Genomic DNA, 24,291 nt, shown 5'->3' with positions numbered 1-24,291 from the left:
GTGTGGAGACAGTGAGTTTGAGACTTTGTATTTTCTCTGTGCTACATATAACCCTCCAGACTAAAATATCCACCACCCCACCACCGACAGCAAACACACAGGCATCAACATCTGGGGGGGCTCAAAAGAAGGAAGAAAAATCACTTCCGAGCCTTTCCCACCAGGTTATCTGGTCCACATCTATGATTATTGTAATTGTGTGATTTTGTTTAAGTGAAATGTCCATTCATTCATCCCGGACTCCTGATGCGCAGTCAGGAGGACCAGCCGTGCGTGTAGCGCCGCTTGTAAACGTCTCCTCCCCTGTTTCTGCAGTGTTACTGCTTTCGCTTTTTTGCTCATCGCTTCTTGTGCCAATCCTGCCCACACCGCAGGAGTAAGACAAGCCTTCCATTTGCATAGCTCCACAACTCCTTCTTCCCCGTCTACCTCCCTGTCTACCTCCATCCCTCCGCTTGATGCCCTGGTCTTGGTCCTTGCTCCGTGTGGTTTGCGTCCTCTCGATTCATCCATTCACGCCTACTCTTCGGTGCGATCCTTGGTTCTTTGCGTTATCCAGCTCAAACAGGAGTGCGAAGGGATTTTTTTTCACACTCTGATTTTTTTTCGGGTTTCAAAAGAAAACATTTTTTTATTTATTTTTTGGTTTACCAAACTGACGAATGTCAAGAATTTCTGACCGATTTAAACAGGATCCAGTGAGGATAGATTCAGCAATTTAATTTATTATTTTTACGCATCAACAATCGCACGTAGTCTGGGGAGGAGAAGGCTGAATTTGTGGATTTAGGAATTGAAATAAACATTTAGCCTCGGGGAAGGTGTTACAGTGATGATTCAAAAGGGAAATCAATGAGAGGAAGAGATCGGACTGCCGTAAGTTTGCTGATGTAGGGTAACTGTCAGGAAAATATCGAGGAAAGCAGAGTGGGAAGCGACGCGTCATTTCCAAGATACCAGCGCAACAAGCCAGGACCATTACACCAACCCGCTGTGTCGATGGCACACAGACTGTCTTTCAGCGCTGGGCTGGTGCAGGGTGGCCACGGTGCGACCGGAATCCAGCTGGGCTTCGGGGCTTTCTGTGAGTATCAGTGGCACAGCTGTGCGCACCGATCGGACCGCGCTGTTTGGCTTCTGATGGGATAATCAGCTTGTGTCTGCGTCTCCGATCTCATTGTTTCAGATCTCCTTTGTAATTTAACAATTTCAGCCGTCGTTAATGTGAAACTGTGTTTTATTATTGGTGTTTTTTTTTCTTCTTCTTCCTCTCTTACATGTCCAAGCTGCAGGCTGGCATTTGTTTATTTAAATAAGCTCATTTAAACTCTGTAATGTGGAACCCCGTCTTGAACAAATGGGTATTGTACCACACTCCCTACAATTTAATTACAGACGAATTTTGTCTCCACAGAGCAACATGAGAAAGAAGTTCATCTCCTGAGGCTACAACTTCTACACAGGGTTGACTCACTGACAACTGCTTTCAGGTGAGTAATGTAGGAATAAAATTCAATATAATACAAAAAAGCACATCTCTACGTACATCAGTTTTTTTTTTTTTTTTTTTTTTTTTTTTTGTTCGCAGTCATCGCCTCTAAAAAGCAGCGGTGAATGTCAACTAAAACTGTAGTTAATTTACCGCTGGTAATAAATCCATCTTTTATTTCAGTGGTATGGTCTTACACTGGAATGACACGTTAAGCAATGATAGTTTCGTTTTTGTTGTTCTTGTTGATTTTTTTTTATCTGTAGCCTATACATAAAATCCACATTGGCACGGGTAGTGATCTTGCTGTCAATACTTGATACTACCACCTTCTGCCAATTAAGGAGCACTAGGTCTGCTAACATTCTATAAGGTTGGAGCATATACCGAGACAGGGATCTTTGACCATTCCTCTTGGCAAATTCTCTCTAGTTCACCCGGAGCACTCGATCTTCTCTCATGCTCTTCCCTTCCGCTCACTCAATAGATTTTCTAAGGAATGTGGCTCTGGGAACTCTGCTAGCCATGGAAGAAGGTTGATTTTGTTTACAATGAACAATTTCTGTGATTGTTTGGCCAGATGTTTTAAAATAATGTCCTACAAAAATTTTAAATTGCTAAATATTTTTCTGTTTTTGCTGCAGTTCACCGTTTATTTATTTATTTTATTTCATTGTATTTAAAAAAGAAATCAATGATGCCATATAGCCTAACCAGGCTTTTGGGCCGTTTGTATAAGGAACAAGCCCACAGCATCACAGGTTCTTTACCATCAGTGGGTGTGAAGTGCTTTTCCACATTTTCGTCACTTATTTCTCCACAAACCCAGGTGGAGTGTGTGCTGCTACAAAGCTTTATCAAAGTCTCATCTGAATGAAGGACACAGTTCCAGTTGGAGACTTAGTTGTGCAAACTCCAACTCAGGGACTCTGGTTGACATGAAAGCTTTAGAGGACCACGGGATCTGAATATAAATTTCACAGTCACATTTTTGGGTCTTTTTTTCAAACATAAAGATTTACCCTAGTAGCCTGGCTTTGATATCTATCTATTCCAAACAGACATACACATAAATCCAACAGCATAAAAATAGAAAATAAAACAAAACAAAAACAGTTACAAGCTATCCTGGTGAATTTATGCTTATGTCTAAAGTACAGGTTTCAAGTATGTTTTACTATAACGTGATCTTTTTCTAAAACAATCTTTTTTACAGTTGAGATAAACATTCCGACTTCCTCAAAGCTTCGAGTTTGGGCACGTACATGCAACAAGTGCATTTTTTAAAAAATAGGAGGCTTCACAATACAGGACCATGTGCCCAAATGTTATTGTGCATAGAATTTTCTAATTTGTTCATAGTTACATTCTGAGTTGTCAAGCTTTCTTGTAATCTTTTAAACATATGTTTAGGTTCTTTGTTATGCAAGGTTGCAACGCTTTGTTGATATTTGATTGGGATTTTACTGAGTCACAAAAGATGTGCATACTCCAGCAAAATTGGGCCTACAACACATAAGCTCCACATTTGTGTTGGTAGGACAGAAGGCTGTTTTCTAGTAACCCTTCCAAACAAGCAGTTGGCATGTCAATAGCGTATGATGATTGATACAGAGAAAACTCCAAGATGCCATTCTGTGATGCAGTTCTCTAACAGTGATTTCCATCAGTTGCAAGGTAAGCTCAGGTCGAAAACAATACATTTATTATAAGACTTTTCACATATCTCTAACAGAGGTGGCAACAGATTTATCCACAGGTGTTGATGTTTATAAATGTTGTCTCAGCTCCTTAGCATTCCTTCTTTTTCTTAATGTTAGTAACTTCCATTTGCCTGAGCAGCAGAGATGATATTTATGAGGACTCTCAGTTCTTATTGTGACTGTATGGACACACATACACAAACAGACCCAAAACAAGAGCTTGCAGGCGTCAAAATGGCTCATTATGTTAAAGTGTTTATTTGCTGACCTTTGGATTGCCGCTTGGCAGATAGGAAACTATTAGAGGATTCAGTCATCGCGGTTGAATTTGGTTAAACCTTTTGTTCATTCTATTGTTTTAAAACCTGAAATGAATATTTCTTATGCCATCCTCCTGGTGCATCTAGCCGGGCTCACTAACAATGATGAATATTTTTAATCAAAAATAAATGTTAAAACCTCTTAGTGCGGTGAGCTATAGTTTACACTGGTAATTGGTGCTCTTCCTTAAAATCAATTAAATGCAAGTAAGGTTAAATATTTCACTCCTTGCCTCTGTGTTGTCTTAAAAAAATCCAGCGAAACAAGGTTTGAACCTTGATTATCTTTTGCTACCCATTGGTTTTTGTGAGGAAAACTGTAGAAACACATACTCTCTCTGCCTCAATACTGTAGTCAAAAAGAAGTATTTTATTTCTGCACCACCACCAGTTGGAAAGCTTGCGTTTGCCATAGAAACATCACCCACTCACATTTGTGCAGGCTTGTGTGCCAGATGAAAGGGATTGCATTTTATTTTATGCACCTGCAGCTGATTTCAGCTCGTGGAGGATTCTACTGGTTTGACTTGTTTACCTCTGTCCATGGTGCTGAACCAACAGGCGGTTGACTCACTGCGATAAGCATACAGGTGTTGTTAAGCTGTTGCACTGAGATGCACAACTGCCGCCCATTTGTTTTTGTTTTGTTTTTTCCCTATTAAGCCGCAACCCAAAAATTATAGATTAATTTGTGCATCTGTGGTTTTCTGCCTCCCTCCTGAAATGAAATCTCGAAGGGGAAACAGGCTCTCCTGTTAGGCAGGTCAGAGAGCAGGATGTAGCTCTCCTCTGCTGCATGGCAATGAGAGCATGTGCCGTACATAAAGCAATGTGAATCTCCCCTGCTGTTGACAGGAAACCTATTTTGGGATGGAGATGGTATTAAATTTTTGATTAGGAGGCACTGGGTTAAATTAATTGACATTTCTTCGGCTGTTTCTCTGCTCACACTGCTGCAGATGTTAATTTTCTGGGTAGTATTGACACTCTAGCCTGAGTTGTCAAAGCTGTTAAAACACCGCTGCCAGGAAAGCCACTGTAGGATTATTTTAAGGTCTCCCCTGACACAGGTTATGTAAAGCTCAAAACTAGACGTGTTTACTACACTTTAGCATTAAGCAGTCCTTTCCATGCAGTTTTCATGCGCTACGGGGATTCTTTTTCTTTTAAATAATAATGCATGAGCTTACCCAGGGACCAAACCTTTTTTCTTATTTTCTCTTAATACCAAGAAGGACTATTTCTGGATCATCATATAACCATGGAGTACGCAGTAGACTTAGTCACTTTTCCGCTCGACACTAAAGGTGCAGAACGTAACATTTTTGCACTTTCTCTGTACACATTTGCCACATTATTTGTGTAGGAGTCTGACTAGATTGTTCAATACCAGTGAGTCAACCATAAGTCGCTGCCAATGTTTCTGGCTCCCCGAGTTTGCAGCGAACAAACTGATGGATCCCACATCATTTTCATATAAAAGAGGGTGACGTGGGTTGATTTTGTCATCGTCAACTTTACTGTGTAGATGTAATTTAAGAATATTAAACATTTTACATTTGAAAAATATCCTTTAACATGATTCATGTCATATGCCGGTTTTTACAACCCCTTAAAAACAAAGTGTATGCTACACTTTTAATTTTGTAAAAAGCCATGTATCATTCTCCTCATAGTCCACAACAATGCAGTACCCTGTATTGGTCTGTCACGTAAAGCCCTATCAAAAGTTAAGAAAATGTCAAAAAATTCAAGGTATAAAAACATTTGCTAGGTATCATGAACACTCCTTAAAATATTCATGTTTTTTTTTTTATTCTCTTGCAGAGATATCTTCTATGAACCGTCAAATGTGACATTGTTTGATCTCCAGCATTAGAAGACTACAAATATGATCATGATTTCGAAAAGGTGTTCCATGAGTTTGCCACGACCCGTCACACCGTGGATGTTCATCACTTTTTTGTTGGTTCTTCTACCTGGAGTCACTCATTTCTCCCATGGCAGCTCCGGCTATGAAGACGCCAGCGACGCTCCGAAAAACTGCTCTAGTGAGGACAACTGTTCAGAGGGCGTGGTGCTCCCCATGTGGAACCCACAGAACCCTGCGGTTGGTGACAAGGTGGCTCGTGCCATTGTTTACTTTGCGGCTCTCATCTATATGTTCCTGGGTATGTCCATCATCGCGGATCGTTTCATGTCCTCTATCGAGGTCATCACCTCTCAGGAAAAAGAGATCACCATCAAAAAGCCGAACGGCGAAACGACAACGACCACTGTGCGCATCTGGAATGAGACGGTATCTAACCTGACCTTGATGGCGCTGGGTTCCTCGGCGCCAGAGATCCTGCTCTCCGTCATCGAAGTGGTCGGCCACAACTTTGAAGCCGGATCTCTGGGTCCGAGCACCATTGTGGGCAGCGCCGCGTTCAACATGTTCATTATTATCGCCATTTGTGTCTACGTGGTGCCAGAAGGCGAGACCCGCAAGATAAAGCACCTGAGGGTGTTTTTCATCACTGCAACCTGGAGTGTGTTTGCCTACATCTGGCTGTACCTCATCCTATCTGTGTTCTCCCCCGGAGAGGTGGAGGTCTGGGAGGCAGTCCTCACCTTCCTCTTTTTCCCTCTCTGCGTGCTACAAGCCTGGATCGCAGACCGCCGCCTGCTCTTCTACAAGTATGTCCACAAGCGTTACCGCGCCGACAAGACCCGTGGCATCATCATTGAATCCGAAGGTGACGCCATGTTCACTAAAATGGACCTGGAGATGGACGGGCAGGGTGCGAACTCCCACCCGCACAACAAGGAGGCTTTGGATGGGATGCTGGAGGGCGTGGAGGAAGGTGGAGGGACGAGCGCTGAGCAAGACCAAGAGGAGGAGGCCCGCCGGGAGATGGCACGCACCTTGAAAGACTTAAAACAAAGACATCCAGACAAAGACATGGAGCAGCTGATTGAGATGGCCAACTACCAAGTGCTGGTCCAGCAGCAGAAGAGCCGGGCCTTCTATCGCATTCAAGCCACACGCATGATGATCGGAGCCGGGAACATCCTGAAAAAGCACGCTGCCGACCAGGCCAGGAAGGTGGTGAGCTGTCATGAGGCCAGCGGGCAGGAAGAAGATCCCAACACCATCTACCTGCAGTTCGAACCCTCTCTCTACCAGTGCTTTGAGAACTGCGGTTCCCTGAAGCTGACAGTGAGCCGCCATGGGGGAGAGGCTGGCTGCACAGTCAAGGTAAGAGCAAAAACACAGCGGCCATTAACTTCTCATATGGTTAACAAGTTACAACCACAAATTCAACGGGCTTTGTTGCTATGTTATATGTTAGACCAATTCTGTGTGTTTAGATTATTCCCCTGCCCCATGTCAGTTTGCTCCTGGGCAAGGCACTCAACCCCAAGCTGGCAACTGATATGCTCATCAGTGTTTATGTATTCATTTCTAAGTTGGACCGGGTGAATGTGGCTCCAGTATGAAGTATGAATTCAATCCATTCACCATTTAAAAGTGTGGCGTGCTTTTGAATCTGAGCTTTGTTAGAGAACATCAGTGCACAATCAGCCTCATGAAGCCCAAGGAACACAATAGTAGGAGAGAAAGTTATGTAGAGCTTTAAGGCAGAAAAGCCTCTGCAGGAAGCAATCCATCAGAAACTGTGTTTTCTGTTTTCCATGTGCCATGTAGAAGGCACAGTAAATACCTGGAAGAAGCTACTCTGGTCCCATGAGCTCATAGTCGAACTTTTGGGCGAATCAATGCTTTATTTAGTAAAAAACAAACACTTTCCAGACCTTAAGAGAACCATCCCTTCGATGAAATATGGTAGTGGTATTATTATGTTGTCAGGGTGCTTTTCTTTAGTCAGTTGAGAATAAAAATGGAGGTTCACAGATACTCTTCATCAAGTCAGGCTGCAGTTGAGCAATTATACATTGCTCAAGCTAGTCAGGCTGGTGGGAGACAAATGCATACCACACTGTTTAGATATTTATTTGTAAAAAAAAAAAGAACACCATGAACGTTTTTCTTTCTGCTTTATAATTAATACCTACTTTGTGTTTTGCTCTAACTTAAAATTCCAATGAAATATTCTGTAACAGGACATAAACTTAAAGGTAGGAATACTGATGCACAGCACTGAGACAGGGGAAAATCTTCTAAATCCCCCAGTGTGAATTATAAACCAACCATAACTGCTCAACTCATGAAATATTAACAATTTAGTGCTTTGCTAAAACCCCACTCACTTAATATTTAATGAATACTCTCCACCTGTGGCACACAGGTGGACTACCGGACTGAGGATGCGACGGCCACTGCAGGCTCAGACTATGAGTTTGCTGAGGGTACGCTGGTCTTCAAGCCCGGTGAGACGACTAAGGACTTCACCGTCGGAGTGATAGATGACGACATCTTCGAAGAGGACGAGCATTTCTACGTGCGCCTCAGTAACCCCCGTATTGTCCACCGAGCCGAGGTCTCCGTCCTGGAGCCCAGCTCCATCACCTCCAGCAACAGCACGGTCGGCCTCTCCTCGCACGTTCCTCCGAAGGCCGCGCTGGGGAACGCTCCTGTGGCCACCGTCACCATCTACGACGACGACCACGCTGGCATTTTCACTTTTGAGAGCAGCTCCACCAGGGTGAGCGAGAGCGTGGGCAACATGCAGGTAAAGGTGCACAGGACGTCCGGAGCCAGGGGGAAGGTGGCCGTGCCTTACCACACCGTCGAGGGCACCGCCAAAGCCGGGGAGGACTACGATGACGTTTCCGGCAAGCTGGAGTTTCAGAATGACGAGACCATGTGAGCACAAATTCTTCCATTTTTTTTTTTTTTTTTCATGCTGTTGCTCCACACCGCTTGATTAAACATCACAGCCCACACATTGGTTATGCTAAACCGTTCTGCTAGATTATTGTACGCGGCCTATTCTGGTAACGGATGCAGAGGCTATTTTTATGAGTCACAGATACCTTCGCTTGGAGAAATTTAGATCTCTCAAGGGGGAAGAGGTGGGAGGATAAGAGGATATAATTGTGCAGCAGATAATGACACATTGTGGCAGATGTAACAGAAGAAGAAGACGAAGAATTAGCGGCACAGAAACAGCACTCTGTGAATGAATAGAGGATTAAAAATGCAGCCTGTTGGGATTTACACTGAGCATCTGATGTTTTATTGTGATGCTGCTCTGTTGACTCTCCTGCAAAAAAGAAAAAAAGAAAAAGAGGAGCATGTAAGCGACAGAGTAGCAAGGTTGAAAATCAAGAAGAGTGACTGGCACAGGAAGCGAGGAAGGAGCAGAGTGTTGAGGAAGCTTCACAAACAGGTGTGTGAGATGAAACCTGTGTGATTATTCTAACAACACGAATCAAGGAGGCCGATAGAAAGGATTACTGAGGAAAATTGTACAACGAGAGAGATGGGAGTGTGATGTTCTCCAGCTTTGCGTGTCAGGGTTGACTGGTGATACAGCTGAAACCAGATAGTTGCATAGGCTAAATAAAAAGAGGCATGGCCTTTTTTTTCCTCGCTGACACTAAATCAAACTAAACCTTTATTATTTTAGGTCAATAAGGATGAACAAAGCTATTTTTATTTGATAAAGGTCAGAATGGGAGATCAATAGCTTTAGCAGCAAGAAAAGGCTTAAATCAAAGGCAAAATCTGAGATTTGCCTCTGACTTGGAATGTACCTAGGAGGAAGAGCCTCCATGTCCTTAAAAAAATCAGCAGGTCGCTTAAGTGCGAGCCGCCACAACTGACTCCTGGATAGGTGTCGAAACGTTTTCAGAAAAACTACTGAAATACTGAAAATCCGTTCGCATCCAATTTAAGCATTTTGCCATGACAATTACTGAGAATTTGCACAGGTAATTTGTTTGAGCTTTCTTCACATTCAGAAGTTTACATACATTTCCTATGTAGCTGGTAGATGTCCTTTTGAAACTGTATGAATCTGTTCAAATACATTGGGCATCCTTCTACAAGCTTCTCGCAGTAATCTGCTGGAATTTTCAATAACAGATAATTGCAGCAGTGGAGACTGCAAAACACACATCCTGTCCTCACAACATGCCCACATATGTGGCCCTGCAGCTAGATTCTCAGAATGTTGGCTCATTCCTGCTGGTTGAACTGCCGTAATTGAGTCAGGATTATTGGTCGCCTTCTACGCACACACTTTTTCAGCTATACTCCCAAATTTCCCCTTGGAAAATTAGAGCTTTGCAATGGGCCAGACCAAAACACCAACTTTGATATCATTGTTTTACTTTTTAACTAAGCTGACAGTGTGTTTAGGGACATGGAGTTTTCCTCTATGAGTGCCTTTGCAAACAGTGATATCTTTTTATGCTACTTTTGGACAAATGGCTGCTTCGTTGCTGAGTGGCGTTTAAGGTCATGTTATCACCGGACTTTTTACATCGTGGATAATAACACTCTTCCCAGCTGCAACCAGAGTTTCTTTTCTTGGGGGATCAACTATAGAACCCGTCTCCATCCTAAATGATATAATGTGTATACCGGCATGCAATTGTTTAATAAATGTGGTGCCTTCTTTTTTTCCTTTGAATTTCATGTTTCACTGACATCAAACAAGAAATCAGAATGCCTGAGGTGTTGTCTTCAAATACACCCACAGTTGTGTCTCCACTTAACTCAGACGTTGTGAATTAGAGTCTCAGTAGCTTACAAAGCCATGACGTCATCATCTGAAATATTGTTTTGGTCTTCTTAGCATCTTGCTGTCTTCTGATCCTTTCAAGTTTCACCTTTTCATCTATACTCTATTGATCTCCCCATACCTCCCCTCTTGGACTATGTTTTTTTAAATGATAAAAGTGACAAAGCATTGTTCGTAGCTCGACACAAACTATTCTTTGGGTTTTTACATGTCTTCACCAGGTTGCTCCGGGTGTATCTGTGTAGTTTAAATCAGAGGTGGGGGATCCGGCTTCAGGATAGTAAAACTCATGCCTGGTTTTCCTTCATCCTGTTTACTTAACCAGGTGATTTTAATCCCTGTTGATGCTGTGGAGCTGGAAATGCAAAGGGCTGGAACTAATGTCTGGACCGGAGTTTTAGTTTCTGGACCTGGATTCAACACCTTTGGTTTTAACTGGCTCAATACAAAGCACACACAGCATGTTCCATTGTTTAAAGACATCTTGTTTAGGGATTTATATTAGTTGTAGTGAAATCTGAAGAATTTAATGAAAGTAAATATATATATATATATATATATATATATATATATATATATAGTTATTCTAAGGTTTAGCTGTTATAAAATTATTTCAATGAGCTAAACTGACTGAAAACAAAGGCAGAGACAAAAAAAAAAAAAAAAACGGGTTATATGTCTCTCCATACAGTGTATGTACATATCTGAATTAAACGCAACAACATGTGTGTGTGTAGTGTTTGCTTTATGACTGTACAAGCAGCGAGCCCTCTCTCTGCTTATTCTTTCTAATTTTAAAGAGAAACAAAAACCTCGAACATGCCAAGCTCATCACAGAACGAGTTACAGCTCACTGGAGGACAAAGGAAAAGACTAGAACGCATCTGAGCGAGGAGCGTTTCAGGGGCCGTGTGTAGGTGGATTGTGTGGGCCGGCTCGAGTGGGAGGGAAGGCAGGTGAATACATGGTGTCAGAGAGAAAGCAGAGCTCACCTAATTCTCTACTTTGCCTCGCAGAGGAGGTGAGACATGAACAGATCGCTCTATGTTTGGCCGCTTGCTTGCATCTTTATATCTGCTTGCAATTTACGCTTTGCTCTGGGTTTGCAATCAAGAGCACACTTGTGTGCTGAAGCCTCTTTAAACCTCAAACATCAAACAAAATGCCACTCCGAAGGCGAATTAAAAGGAACTTCTTTAGCATCCGAAGCAATTAAAGAAGCTGGCGAGGGGTCGAGAGAGTCCCAAAAGTTCTGAGCACACTGCAGACAGCTACAGAGGCTGCAGATAACGAGCCAGGAGTGTATAACAACGTGAGATTAGAGCCAGGCAGCTTGTATCTGCAATCAAACAGGAAGCTGAGCTGTGGATAAAATCCTCAACTACCAAGATCGTCAGGCTACAGCGAGCCTGCAGAGACACAAGCGCCTGCCTAATTTATGCAGGAGTCATGCTTCCATCGGCAGTCGGAAAGATGACGGAGAGTTTGCCATCAGTAGCTCATCAGAAGAATACAATTTGCAGATGTAAGGGGAAATGCCAGAGCTGTGCTCAGCTTTTCCTGCGCTCCTCAGATTAAAAGGCAAGCCAGGACGTGAAGGGGAGCACCAAGGCGAATGGGCTTTGATCGTGAGCGGAAACCTTTGATTAAGATCCCCAATCTCAAGAGGCAGGCCTGGTAAAGTCCCCCAACTTATGCTGAATTAATTTTCAAATCCTATTTCTATGACAAGCCTTCATCTGAGTGCGCCACCTGAGGCTGTTTATCACTTGTTGATGTTGAACATTAAGGTGCAAGCTTGGGATTAGGCAAGGGCTAAAGTCGAAGTCGGCGTAGTGTTAGTCTTCACGCCAGTAAATAACAAACAGGGAATTAACAAAGATGCAAGATTAGGGACTTACACATGGCAGCATTTATTACAATGATTGCCTTGTAAAGGTATTCACAGCCTTTGAATTTTCTGCATTTTGTCACGTTACAACCACAAACCTCTGCATGTTTTATTGGGATTTTATGTCATAGACTTGCACCAAGTTATGCATCGTTGTGATGATACAGGTTTATCTTTTACTAATAAAAATCTGTAAAGTAGGGCATGCTATTCCTTTCTGAACCTTTTACTCAGAAACCAAACCTCCCTTATGTTTTATGATCTCAGTATAAATCAAACAATTCAGTTTCTGGCCTCAGAGGTTTGTTTGAGAAAATTAGTTAAAAAAAAAAGCAGTGTCATGAAAACCGAGGAAACACAGCAATTGTGGAGATGTTTAAAGCAGGTCTAGGTTATAAAACTATATCTAGCTGCCTGAAATAAAACTATTATGACACAACTACAAACCTATTGAGGCACGGCTGTCCACCTAAACAACTCAATCAGGGAATCAGCCAAGAGGCCCACGGTAACTCTGGATGAGCTGCAGAAATGCACAACTAAGTGGCAAAAAGACACAGAATTTTTTAAAGGAAAATAAAACCACTTGCTGTTTCACTTGTGCTTTTGTCACAAGCTGTATATGGAACAAAAGAAGGAGCCCTGGACAGGTGAGACCAAAAATTAGCTTTGTGAGGCAGCAAACTCCACGTCAACCTGAAAACACCATCTCCTTGGTGAAGCATGGTAGTGGCAGTATCACGCTGAGGGTATGATTTTCTCCAACATGTACAGGGTAAGACGGATGGAGCTAGTTACAAGGCAGTGCTGGAAGAAATCCTGTTAGAGGCTGTGAGAAACCTGGAAGAGGGATTTAAGTTCCCCTTCAAACAGGACAACAAACATTGACCCCGAGCTACAATAGAAGGGTTTAGATCAAAGCATATTGACGTGTTTGGAGGGCTCAGTGCAGACCTACAGCTGACTAAAAGCATGTGGTAATACTTGCAAACTGACTTATACAGATGCTGTCCACCCAATCTGACTGAGCTTGAGCTCTCCTGTGAAGAAAAATGGCCAGAAATGTTCGGTCTGTGGATGTGTGAAACTGATCGAAGTGTACGGATGCTTGTTGTACGATATTATAAAGGATGCTGCAGTACGTAGACACCACACGAGTCAAATAATAAAACTTTATCCCTTCAGATCGGCCCGTTTGCTCAAGTAACTGCATGCGCCGTTTCCCCATAAATGCACGGTTCATTCTGTCCTGTTGGGAGAAAAGCAGCTGAAATCCCTGTCACTGGAATATGGGATGCAATTGTGTTTCAGTTGATATCTAATTGTCTGAGTGTTTCACTACGGACAGAGGCTAGCAGATTCTCTGCGGTAAATGTGAGCCTGCTGCTCTGCGGGCTGCCAAAGTTCATGTTTCAAACGGAGCTGGCTTTTCTCGCCCAATATTTCCCCGAGTGTCCGGGGACAAAGAGCCGACACTCTGCAGCAGGCCTCCAGGGCCCTTCCCCTCTATATGTGTGTGTTAGTTACAGTGTCTCGGGCTTTCTGCTTGTTCCTGCGCGTGTACATGTCGACGTTTGAGCACGCAGGGGAGAAAAACGGGAGGAAGCCAAGTTTTTTAAGCTTTTTCACCCCGAGCCGGGAAGAAATGGTTTTGAAATCTCTGCACGCAGTTGAATAAAATGTATCATCTAAGTACTTCCCCGCGGTAAATAGATTATGGTGCACAGACACAAACCTCTGAACAGAAATAACCAGGCTGACATGGAAAGCCATTTTGATGCCGTGTTTGTGGATCACTGAAAGACTCTTTGATGCGTGCGTGCAGCATAAGCCTGTGTCTGGTTTTGTTTGCCACCTCACAATGTGCAGCCGTACACTCTAGTCAGGGTTGAAGTAGGCAATCAGAGCAATTATGTAAGGGAACATGAAAGAGTTGTGACGGTTTCACTTCTGTAAAGGGGAGATCAACCCCCTGTTAGTCTGTCTTGCTCACATCTTGCTCACATCTAGTGTAGCCATGATCAATAACACTGTAAACTTTTGGAAGCACACAGATAAGATGGACGCGGTGCGGTAACGGATGACTAATAGGTTCACAGCAGCTGCTTGCAGCCCATAAAACATGTTCCTTCCAGTCTCATTTGTGGAGAAGGAAAGCTCTGCTTCATTTGAGCAGCACTAATATGAGGCAGCCATTCTTATAGTTTGTGCACACCGCAATCTAATTTTAGCTCTCCAGGTAATTACCCTCGACTTTTTAAGCTTTGTGGCACATCTTTGAACGGATGTGATTTATTGTTAATCCAAACTGAAATATCGTAATGACTATTTATGTGTGCTACCACCATTCATGATCCCCAGGCATTTCTTCTATCATCACTTGAAGGAGCGATTTTTAATGTTTTGGTATGGAATATCAGCAATATAGATGCTGACTGTTTCCAGAAGATCCATCTTCAACAGTTTGCAGCTTGTTTTCTTACCATTAGCAGAACTTTGACAGTGACTTTAAGGTGTTCCACCATTAAATTCAGTACGCTCATTCATCTCTTCCTCAGGACGACCTGTATTCAACACAGTGATTTCTTTATTTTTAATCTAAATCTTAAATTTTAAGCCGTTAAAATAGGAACTACTCTACTTTATTTATAAAGCACATTTAAAACAACCGGGGTTGACCAAAGTGCTGTACAGAAATCACAGTTGCAGAGTATAAGATAAAAACTGAATGCTAAAATACATAAACACAATGCAAAAAGAAAAATTTAATGGAGATCAAATATAATAGGATAAATTTTCCAATTTAAATAAAATAAATGTTTAAATAAAATATAATTTAAAATATAATTTTGCCAAATGTCCACTTAGACTTGATTAAAAGCCAAGGAGAAGAAATGTGCTTTTAGAGAGGATTTATAAACCTCCAAGGAGCCTGCCGATCGAAAAGTTATTCGATCGGCAAGTTATTCCAGAGTCTCGGTGCCGCTGCCATAAAGGCACGGTCACCTTTGGTTTTAAGTCTGGTTTTAGGCATGGCCAGTAGCAACTGATTAGAGGATCTCAGTGTTCTGGCAGGGGCATGGATTTGGAGAAGCTCAGTCATATACTGGGGGGCTAGGCCATTAAGAGCTTTAAAAACAAACAATAAAATGTTAAAATCTATTCTAAAAACAACCGGAAGCCAGTGCAGCGAGGCTAGAACGGGTGATCTGTGGTCACGTTTACGTGTGCCAGTAAGGAAACGGGCAGCTGCATTTTGTACCAACTGCAGACGGTGTAAAAGTGAATGGTCCAAGCCAGCATATAATGAATTACAGTAATCCAATCTTGTATTAATAAAAGCATGGATTACAGTCTCCAGTGCTCTGCGTGGCAGATACCCTTTCACTTTTGATAAAATTCTTAACTGGTAAACACTGTTTTTTATGACCGAACTAACCTGGCGATCGATTTTCAACCTGTCATCAAATATTGCACCAATATTTTTTACTGATGATCGAATGTTAGGTATAAGAGGGTCCAAGGAGCCAGGAGGAAAAACTGCTGGACTACAACCAAACATAATCATTTTGGTCTTATTTTCATTCAGATTCAGAAAGTTTGAGGTCATCCAAGATTTTACATCGTTTAAGCAGTCAGAAAATGACAGTACAGGGCTGTTGGATTTTGATGCTAAAGGAAAGTAGATCTGGACATCATCAGCATAACAATGAAAAGAAAGATTATGGTTCCTGAAAATCTATCCTAATGGTAACATATATAGAAGAAAAAGAAAAGAGTCCAAGAATGGAACCTGCTCAATTCAAGGGCAAATACACAAATTTCAAGAAAAATTTACTTTTAGTTCTTTTGTTGCAGTGTACTTACACTGATATCAACTCACAAAAAACACCCCAAAAGGATTTGTCCATTTTTTCCCTAAGCTCTTACTTATATCAGGCATTTAAATCAAAAATGGCATTCTTCAAATTGTAAAATAAGAATAGCTCACCTGTTCACTATAGTCTCATGTGTTGTGAATTTCAAAATAAAGGTCCATCTTAAAACAGATATGGATCGATATCATCATTTTTGATTTGATGCAATTGAATCGTTAATAATTTAATTGATATATTGATGTGGACCAGTGTATTGTTACACCCAAAGTACCAAACACAGCAAAAAATAAATAAATAAATTACTATGATTCAAATTCAAGATCTACAGAACATTAGGAGAGTGTTTTAGTGCTCTTGTCTTCTTACAAATTTTATGACAGCCATTAGCTCGTCATTTATAAATGGCTTAATTGGGACTGCTTTACTTCAGATTGGATAGGGACATCCCGTTTGTGAAGTCATTAAAAATCTAATGCAAAGCTGAACGCAGTTCATATGATTACCTGATTGTTTAGGAAAAGCTCACTTTGAAAAAACCCGAACTAGCCCTTTAACTGAGTGTAAGATTCAATCAGTTCACACTTATCACAGGCTGTCACAACGCATGTCCTTTGTCAGCTGTAAGAAAAAGCTAATTCTACGCTGATAATGTGAAAACAAGGAAACTGTGCTTTGATGGCTGCAGTGGTGAGATGTGTAGAGAAGTGGGAATATTATATATACCCTCAAATGACTACTGTTTTATTAAAAAGCCTTTAAGCTGAAGTCAGACTTCAAGAACACCTTTTTGGTGAATTTTTTAAGCCGTATGCAATGTTCCCAGAGAAATGGAAGAAAGTATGGAAAAAAGCCCCACATCAACATCTAACGCTGACACAGATACCTTCTGAAATGTATTAGTGTGTAGAGAGGTGCAAAGGCCTCACGTTTTTATGCATTTTTTGCAATAACACTACCAAGATAAATTCGGTTTCATTTTAGTTGTCCAATAATTGTGTTCATGTTCAAAAAACAAAACCAGTTACAGCTTTCTCGGGGTCTCCAGAGGGCATTAAGGGAAAGATACTATTGGGGAAAAAGAAGTCTAGCTCTAGTATAAATTACTATTTAGCCGTCAGGCAGCACTGTCGGATCCCAATGACCTCCGTTACAGGTGTGTCAGAGTGTCCTGTAACAAAGTTGTAATAAGTAAGAAATAAAAGAGAAATAATCGCTAATTGTATCGGTTTTTCTTGCTTGACCTTCACTTTACTGCAGACCTCTGTCATGCTTCCCACCTTTTTCATTTATTTTTTGAGCTGGCTTGCTCTGTTCCACATTCTTCTCTTCTCCACTCAGCTAATCAGAGGAGGAGCTTCACCTGCATTGACTCTATTTACCTGCAACTCTTTCCACCTGTGTCTCCACCTACTTATACCTGCCTCTCACAGACAGTCAGCGCCAGATCGTCTTCTAGCCTTACCCTTCATTCACACATACTCTCATATCTGTTTGTTCTCAAATAAAAGCCATTCTAGTCAGTGGAGCACTTCCCAGCAGCACCGATGGCGCTACGGCATGACAGAGAACCCTCCTCCGTTGTCTGTCCGAAATGGCTTAATGTTTTCTGGATTGTCTTATCTCTTCTTGCCCTTGCCGGATACCTCGTTGGCTTTCTGATTCTGGTCACGACCTGGACTTATTTTGTTTATGAGTCCTGCCTTGCCCTTTGGACTGTTCTGCCTTCAGCCTGTTTATCCCATCACCTCCTGCTGTATATCGCCTGCTGTCTGCACAATTTGCATTCAGCTCTTTTCTGGAGATTACCTGCCTGCTTCAAGTTTCTGTTTATTGCTTTATTTTTTTCGATAAACCATTTTTATACACAACACCGTATCTGACTTAAATATCAGGTTCTCTGATTGTCTGTGCATTACAGACCTGAAAACAATAAACATAAAAAGGAAAACATAACTGTCTTGATTTAGACAAAAAAAAATGGTAGTTCAAATCTTGATTAAGTCCTTTTTCTTCCAACAGACAACAACCTAACCCCAAAACCGTCTCTGCACTACTGATACTCATGCTGGGATCATGGTTATGCACAGAGGGTGGTCTTAGGAGTCTTAAAAGATACATTTTCATGGGCTCATAGTGGGGGAGCTAGGTGAATCCTAATGCTGGTATTGGAGTTTAGTATTAATAACCCAGGTCTGACTAGTATGCACCGCTGTGTAATGCACAAAAGGCTTTTTTCGTAAATGTTGGTAAGAAACATCCAAGTCCCTTTTTGAATAACTGTGCATGCTCAAGACCACCCAACCTGCTCTTCCGCTCCTCAGCGGGATCGTGTGAAAGAATCTCCCAAATATACTCTGGTCTTATTTCTTTCTTCCTCCTCTTCTCATAAACTTGTAAGACAGTTTGCTTCTTGTGACTTCAAGTATATGTTGAGAGCAGTGGAACTACAGCGATAAGCTGGATCTCCATGAACTTGTTTTGCAGTTCCGCAGCAAATACTGTGAAGTAATTGTTCAAAATTGGAATAGAAGTCAGAGAAAACCTAACGGCTTAAAGAATATGACCCAAAAAGAATATAAGGATATCTCTGCTGCATATGATCATACTACATTCTGATTGTCTGCATTTCTTTAGAGACTCCAAGTACACAACATGTATTTAAGGGCTTAAAATGTGGATTCTGTATGATATGTTCCCTTTTAAAATAATGCAATATTGCTGATTAAGAACAACTACAATCTGATCTCATGTTTAAACAGGCAGCCAAGCATTTATTTTTATTTATTTTTTTTATTTTTAGTGTCATCAACTAATGATGTAATATAAACGGCACGTATTTGCCACTGCTACAGAATTTACATATTTGCTACCTATTCAAAGCATAATTTTACTTATTCTCATGATACTCAGTGCAGAATCTCTGTCTGTGCTGTAGAAGATTTAACTGAGCATACTGAATGCTTAGAGCAGCTCCAACTATTTTCTGAATTATTCATCCATTCACCCACCATCCACTGTCTATACCCGCTTATCCTTGCAGGGGCACAGGGCTGAATTATTAAGCTAATGATTATTAGACTGCTTAGAGGGAAACAGTAGAACATGTTCCCAGGTGCCAAGTTAGTCCTTAAATATCAAGACAAACAAACAAACAAGCTAACGACGACACAGCAAAAGTAACATATCGCCAAAAGATGCAGCTAAACACTATGAGTTCTATGTTCAAAGATGTGGCAGAACTTCATGTTTCACAATATATGTGAAACATGAATTATATATGAATTAATTAGTGGATTAATTCTACAAACCTAGTAAGTCATCAGATCAACTCTCTTGAGGATTGCTTCAACAAACAAAAGCACCGATGACATGAAACTAAGAGATTTTTATAGTCATTTTAATTCTCATTAATGACTGCTTACATAAAGCCTTACAGCAGAACAGAGAAAAAGCTGCTATAGATTACCAATAATCTCAATGATTTACATTTCAGACGTGATTCAACAAGGAGTAGTGATGATTATTACAGGGTCAGAGTCAATGTTAAAAGCCTCTTCAGTCTTTGTCAATTTATACTCGCTTCCTTCATATTCATGGCCATGTTTATTTCCATTATAACCTCATCCATCCTGTTCTTCTAGCATACTTAGCCAAACCAACTGAGCTAGAGAGAGATTCAGCATGAGTTTAGGGCTCAAGCACACGTCATTTGCACACTGGACCTTCAAACGAATTAGGCTATGTAGTCCATGGGCCAAAATCTGTGGGACGTCTCCTTAAGGAGTTTCGTATGAACTGTCTGTCAGCTCCAATGTTCCCACGTTTTCACTCGGTCCAAGAGGTCACGTGATTCGATTTTTGCTGCTCAGCCAATCAGATCGCTGTATTGTCAGCTGAGCGAGTTCGACCACTTCATCATGGCTGCGCCCGTAAAGGGTTGTATGCATTTGTTTCCAGACGAAGAAAGCCCAATAATAGCATTTTCTGGCGCCAGTCGGCAAAGATCTTGATGGCAGGGAAAAAGAAATAGCCCAGTTCATCCATCCATTAATTTTCTAACACGCTTATCCCTGCTGGGTTCGTGAGGGGTGCCGGTGCCAATCTCCAGCTGTCAATGGGCAAGAGGCGAGGTACAACCTGGACAGGTCGCCAGTCCATCGCAGGGCAGAAATAGTCCAGACTTTTGCCCATTTTATTGTGATATCACCAAGACCTGCTGCTCTAGGATAGCACAGGTGATGAATGTCGTCGTGCTAAACGACTTATCCACGCCAGAATTTGTATCCCCTGCGTCGGGAGTGCATTCAGCTGGAAGAATGAATCCAGTCAACTCCGCCTCATTTTCAACCTATTAGGCGTGGAAATGAAGACGTTTTACTTTTCTTAACAAAATATAGCAATGGTGTCGTTACATTATCGTTCAGTTAGTGTGAAAAAAAAATTAAAATGTAACACTAGTTAGTGCTATCGTCAGGGATTGCTATGTCGGTTAAAACTTGATTGATCACTCTATATAACACGTTCTGGGAAAGTAAACGGCTGACTGGTCATTTTCAGATGTGTCACCAAAATGTCAGCTTTATGTTATTAGATTGTCACATGTCTGCCTGCTGAAACCAAAAATCCACCTTCATGAGTTCATCACAGCTGTCTACTTGTTCGTCTTTTTTCTTTTTCTTTTTTTGACCTGCATGAATGGATCATATATAGCGGATTTCACGTGTGATCAAATGAACACTGAATAAAGGTACAGCCAAATTTTTCAGATTTAATAAGATTTTAATTCAACCAAGAACCATATAGAGATATTAACTATATTAAGAAAACAAGATATGCCGCTTTTAAAAATAGAACAATGTATTAGGAGTTTAAAAAAATCAATTTCATTTTATTAGAATGTGATGTTTAAAAATATTTAGACTTCACAAAGCTGGAGGTTAAAAGTTGTATTGATTTGAAACACTCTCCCGACGCAGGGGATACAAATTCTGGCGGGGATAAGTCTCTGCTGAGCTATCCTAGCGCAGCAGATCTTGGTGATATCACAGCAAAATGAGCAAAAGTCTGGGCTATTTCTGCCCTGTGATGGACTGGCGACCTGTCCAGGGTCTACCCCGCCTCTCGCCCATTGACAGCTGGAGATCGGCACCGGCACCCCACGCGAACCCAGCAGGGATAAGCGTGTTACAAAGTGAATGGATGAATGGATGGATGAACTGGACTACTAACTGGACTGGTTTTTCTTTGCCATCAAGATCTCTGCCAACTGGCACCAGAAAATGCTATTATTGGGCTTTCTTCGTCAGGAAACAGATGCATAAAAACATCTTACGGGCGCAGCCATGATGAACTGGTTGAACTCGCACAGCTGACAGTACAGCGATCTGATTGGCTAAGTAGCAAAACTCGAATCACGTGACCTCTTGGACCGGAGCGCAACAGTTTAGATTTTTTTTTATCGCCTATAACTTATTAATGTGCAAGTGAAAACGTGAGAACATTGGTGTTTTTAGATCACTGCTATGTGTAGCAACTTATCCCGGTGGAAGAAAGTTGGCCCCTGACAGTTCATACGAAAAGTCACCCTACAGATTCTGGCCCACAACCTAATGGTAGGTTAAATCTCGAGAGTTTTACTCTCCATCATGAACTGGCTTGCTCTCTCTGCTCACTTTTTTTAATGTCTGAGTTTCTTGGGGACTGCTGCTCACAGCCTGGCCTCAAGCAGACAGTGAAATGACAGGCTGAACAGGAAGACATAAAATAGCTGAGACTCTGACCTGTGGGCCGTTGTCTTGACATAACTTTGTGCCTTTGGACCAGTGGTCAAGATACACAGGAAACAGAGAATCCTAATTTAAAATGCAGTTTTGATAATCCGTGTTTCATATTTCTCTGCTGTAAAAGTTCAAGTTTGAGGCTCTGCAGCTGAGTGACGGTCTCGGCTACAGCACCATAACACCCGAGGGGCCAAAGCTAATTCTCTCTTTTCTTCTGTTAATCCGGTGAAATTAGGCATACCTTTTTTTTTTTTCTAACTTACATTATCAGACTCTTATGCAATGTGAGAAACTCTAGGCAGTTTTATTATTACTTTTAAATGGAGCCAGACAGACTACAGTGCACAATAGAGCACAGTCCTCAGAGCAGAGAGTAGTTTACGTGTGAGACAGATGCAACAGCTCAGGACTATATCACAGATTTCTAAGAAACTATCCCATGTTATAGGTGACTGGCAGGCAGAGATGGCCATGCTACAGTATAATGTGATACACTGTAAGTGAGAGCTATGAAGTCTTTATAAAACTCATCAGTTCTTGTAACAACTGGATGATTGTTACTCCAGCTCCTCGTAAAAAAAAAAACAACAAAAAAAACAGTCTCATTACAAATCATAGATTTCATCATAGATATAAAATGAAGGGTTTCATCAGCAGGCTGAACATTTTTACTCTATAAAAAAATCCAAACATGTACACTCTATAGGAGACATAAATGCACATTTTCTAACAAATAATATTCAAAGTACAAGTTTCTAGAAGCAAGACTCCAGTTAAAATAGAGTGGTTGCAGACGATGTTTAATCTTTGTCTCATTTATTACATCACAAATGTCATGTTAACAGAGATGTGTACACTTTAACTAAATACAGTCATACTCAATAAACTGTAAATTGGAATTTTGTATGAAAGAATACACAATCCCAAAGTGTTTAGCTTTCTGTTAATTTAGGTTCCTAGGGATCATGCATTTTTTTATTTTTTTTTATTTTTAGTATTGTTAATTAGTCTGTAGATTCTGTCCTTTCTCCTTGTTTCCTTCCATTATTTAGTACTGTGCTCATTATGGATTTAGTTTATTCTTGTTGTGGTTAGATCTCTGTTTTACTGTCTGTCTTCAGTTCAGTCTTCAGTTCAGTTAGTGAGTTTAGTTTTTCTTTGTCTTTTGATTTCACTGTGATGTTTATATCATTGTTAGTTTCCGTTTTCCTCTCTGTCTCCTGCCATCTTATTGTTCTCCCTCTCCCTCAGCTCATTAATGTAATTTCATCCACGTGTGCTAATTACTTTCGCCTGCCTTCCCCTCTGTCTCCCCTCCTATTTAAACTCCTGTTTTTCCCTCACTCCTTGTCAGATCCTCTGCTATGCTTCCCATGTTTTTGTCATCTTTCTGTTGCATTTTAGATCTTTGTGTTGCCTGCCTGTCTGTAAGTTCTGCCTATGTATTTCAAAAAATCTTTGCTTCAAAGCTCTTGTCTGCACTCCAACAACAATTAAACAAGTTATGACAATACCCTGATGAGGCTCTTTTGTTAGATTAAAGGACCCTTAGCATCGACCTTTAAGTAGTTATTAAACATACTTTTTATCAAGCACACATTTCTGTGTTGGTAAAAAAAGAGAATATTCTGATATACATGTATTAAATATGCTTTGAAAAAGCAGTTTTTCCCTTACAGATTATTTTGTCATATTTAAATGTTTTAGATTTAGCAAACAAATCCTAATCTGAGTAAATGCAAAAAGCACTTTTCAAATGTTGATTTTATTTCGCCCAGGCCTGATTATTGCCAGATCTTCTAAATCACCTAAATAGAACCTGTCTTACCACATGAAGTAAGAAAAAAGATGTCAAAAAGCCACAGATCAAATCATGATCTAACAAAATTTAAAAACAAATGAGGACCAAACTCGCTGACATCTATCAGCGTAAAAACACTTTAATTTTTCAATTCAATTAAATTTTATTTTAATAGCACTAATTCACAACACATGTCATCTCATGGCACTTTAGAAAATCAAATTCAATCAAGTCATACAGATTGGTCAAAAAAGTTTTCTATCTAAGGAAACCCAGTAGATTATATCAAGTCTTGACAAGCGGCATTCACTCCTGAAAGAGCGTAGAGCCACAGAGGATAGCCGTTTGTATTGTCGATGTCTTTGCAGCAATCCCTCGTACTGAGCATGCATGAAGTGATCAGTGGAGAGGAAAATTCCCCTTTAACGGGAAGGAAAACCTCCAGCAGAACCAGGCTCAGTGTCAACGGTCATTTGCCTTGACCGCCTGGGGATTAGAGAAGACAGAGCAGAGACACAAAAAGCACAGAAGCACACATTGATCCAGGAATCCTTTCTATGTTATTTGGTTTTAGCAGATGATCTGCCTCCCCTGGATGATGTCACAGCTAACAGAATGCCAGACCAAGTATACCTACTATAAAGAAAAAAATGACAGAGAACAAAAAGTTAAAAGTTTAAATAACAACTAACAATGCAAATTGGAGAACAGTAGGAGAACTCTGCAAAGGGAGA

General features: G+C 41.1%; 1 protein-coding gene across 1 annotated transcript in view; it reads left to right on the top strand.

Moving 5' to 3' along the window:
- The first annotated feature begins 268 nt into the window (after positions 1-268).
- slc8a4a (solute carrier family 8 member 4a) overlaps positions 269-24,291 on the top strand; it is a 46,229-nt gene continuing 22,206 nt past the window's right edge. Inside the window, exons 1-4 of the mRNA XM_012871259.3 lie at positions 269-1,084; positions 1,415-1,490; positions 5,340-6,753; positions 7,805-8,322. Of these exons, the coding sequence (XP_012726713.2) occupies positions 5,404-6,753; positions 7,805-8,322 (1,868 nt within the window). The 5' untranslated portion in view covers positions 269-1,084; positions 1,415-1,490; positions 5,340-5,403. The remainder of the gene's footprint in view (positions 1,085-1,414; positions 1,491-5,339; positions 6,754-7,804; positions 8,323-24,291) is intronic.

This window comes from Fundulus heteroclitus, chromosome 11, assembly GCF_011125445.2.
Source record: "Fundulus heteroclitus isolate FHET01 chromosome 11, MU-UCD_Fhet_4.1, whole genome shotgun sequence".
Lineage (NCBI taxonomy): Eukaryota > Metazoa > Chordata > Actinopteri > Cyprinodontiformes > Fundulidae > Fundulus > Fundulus heteroclitus.
Note: the sequence above shows the minus strand (reverse complement) of the source record. Positions and strands in the feature narration are given on the sequence as shown.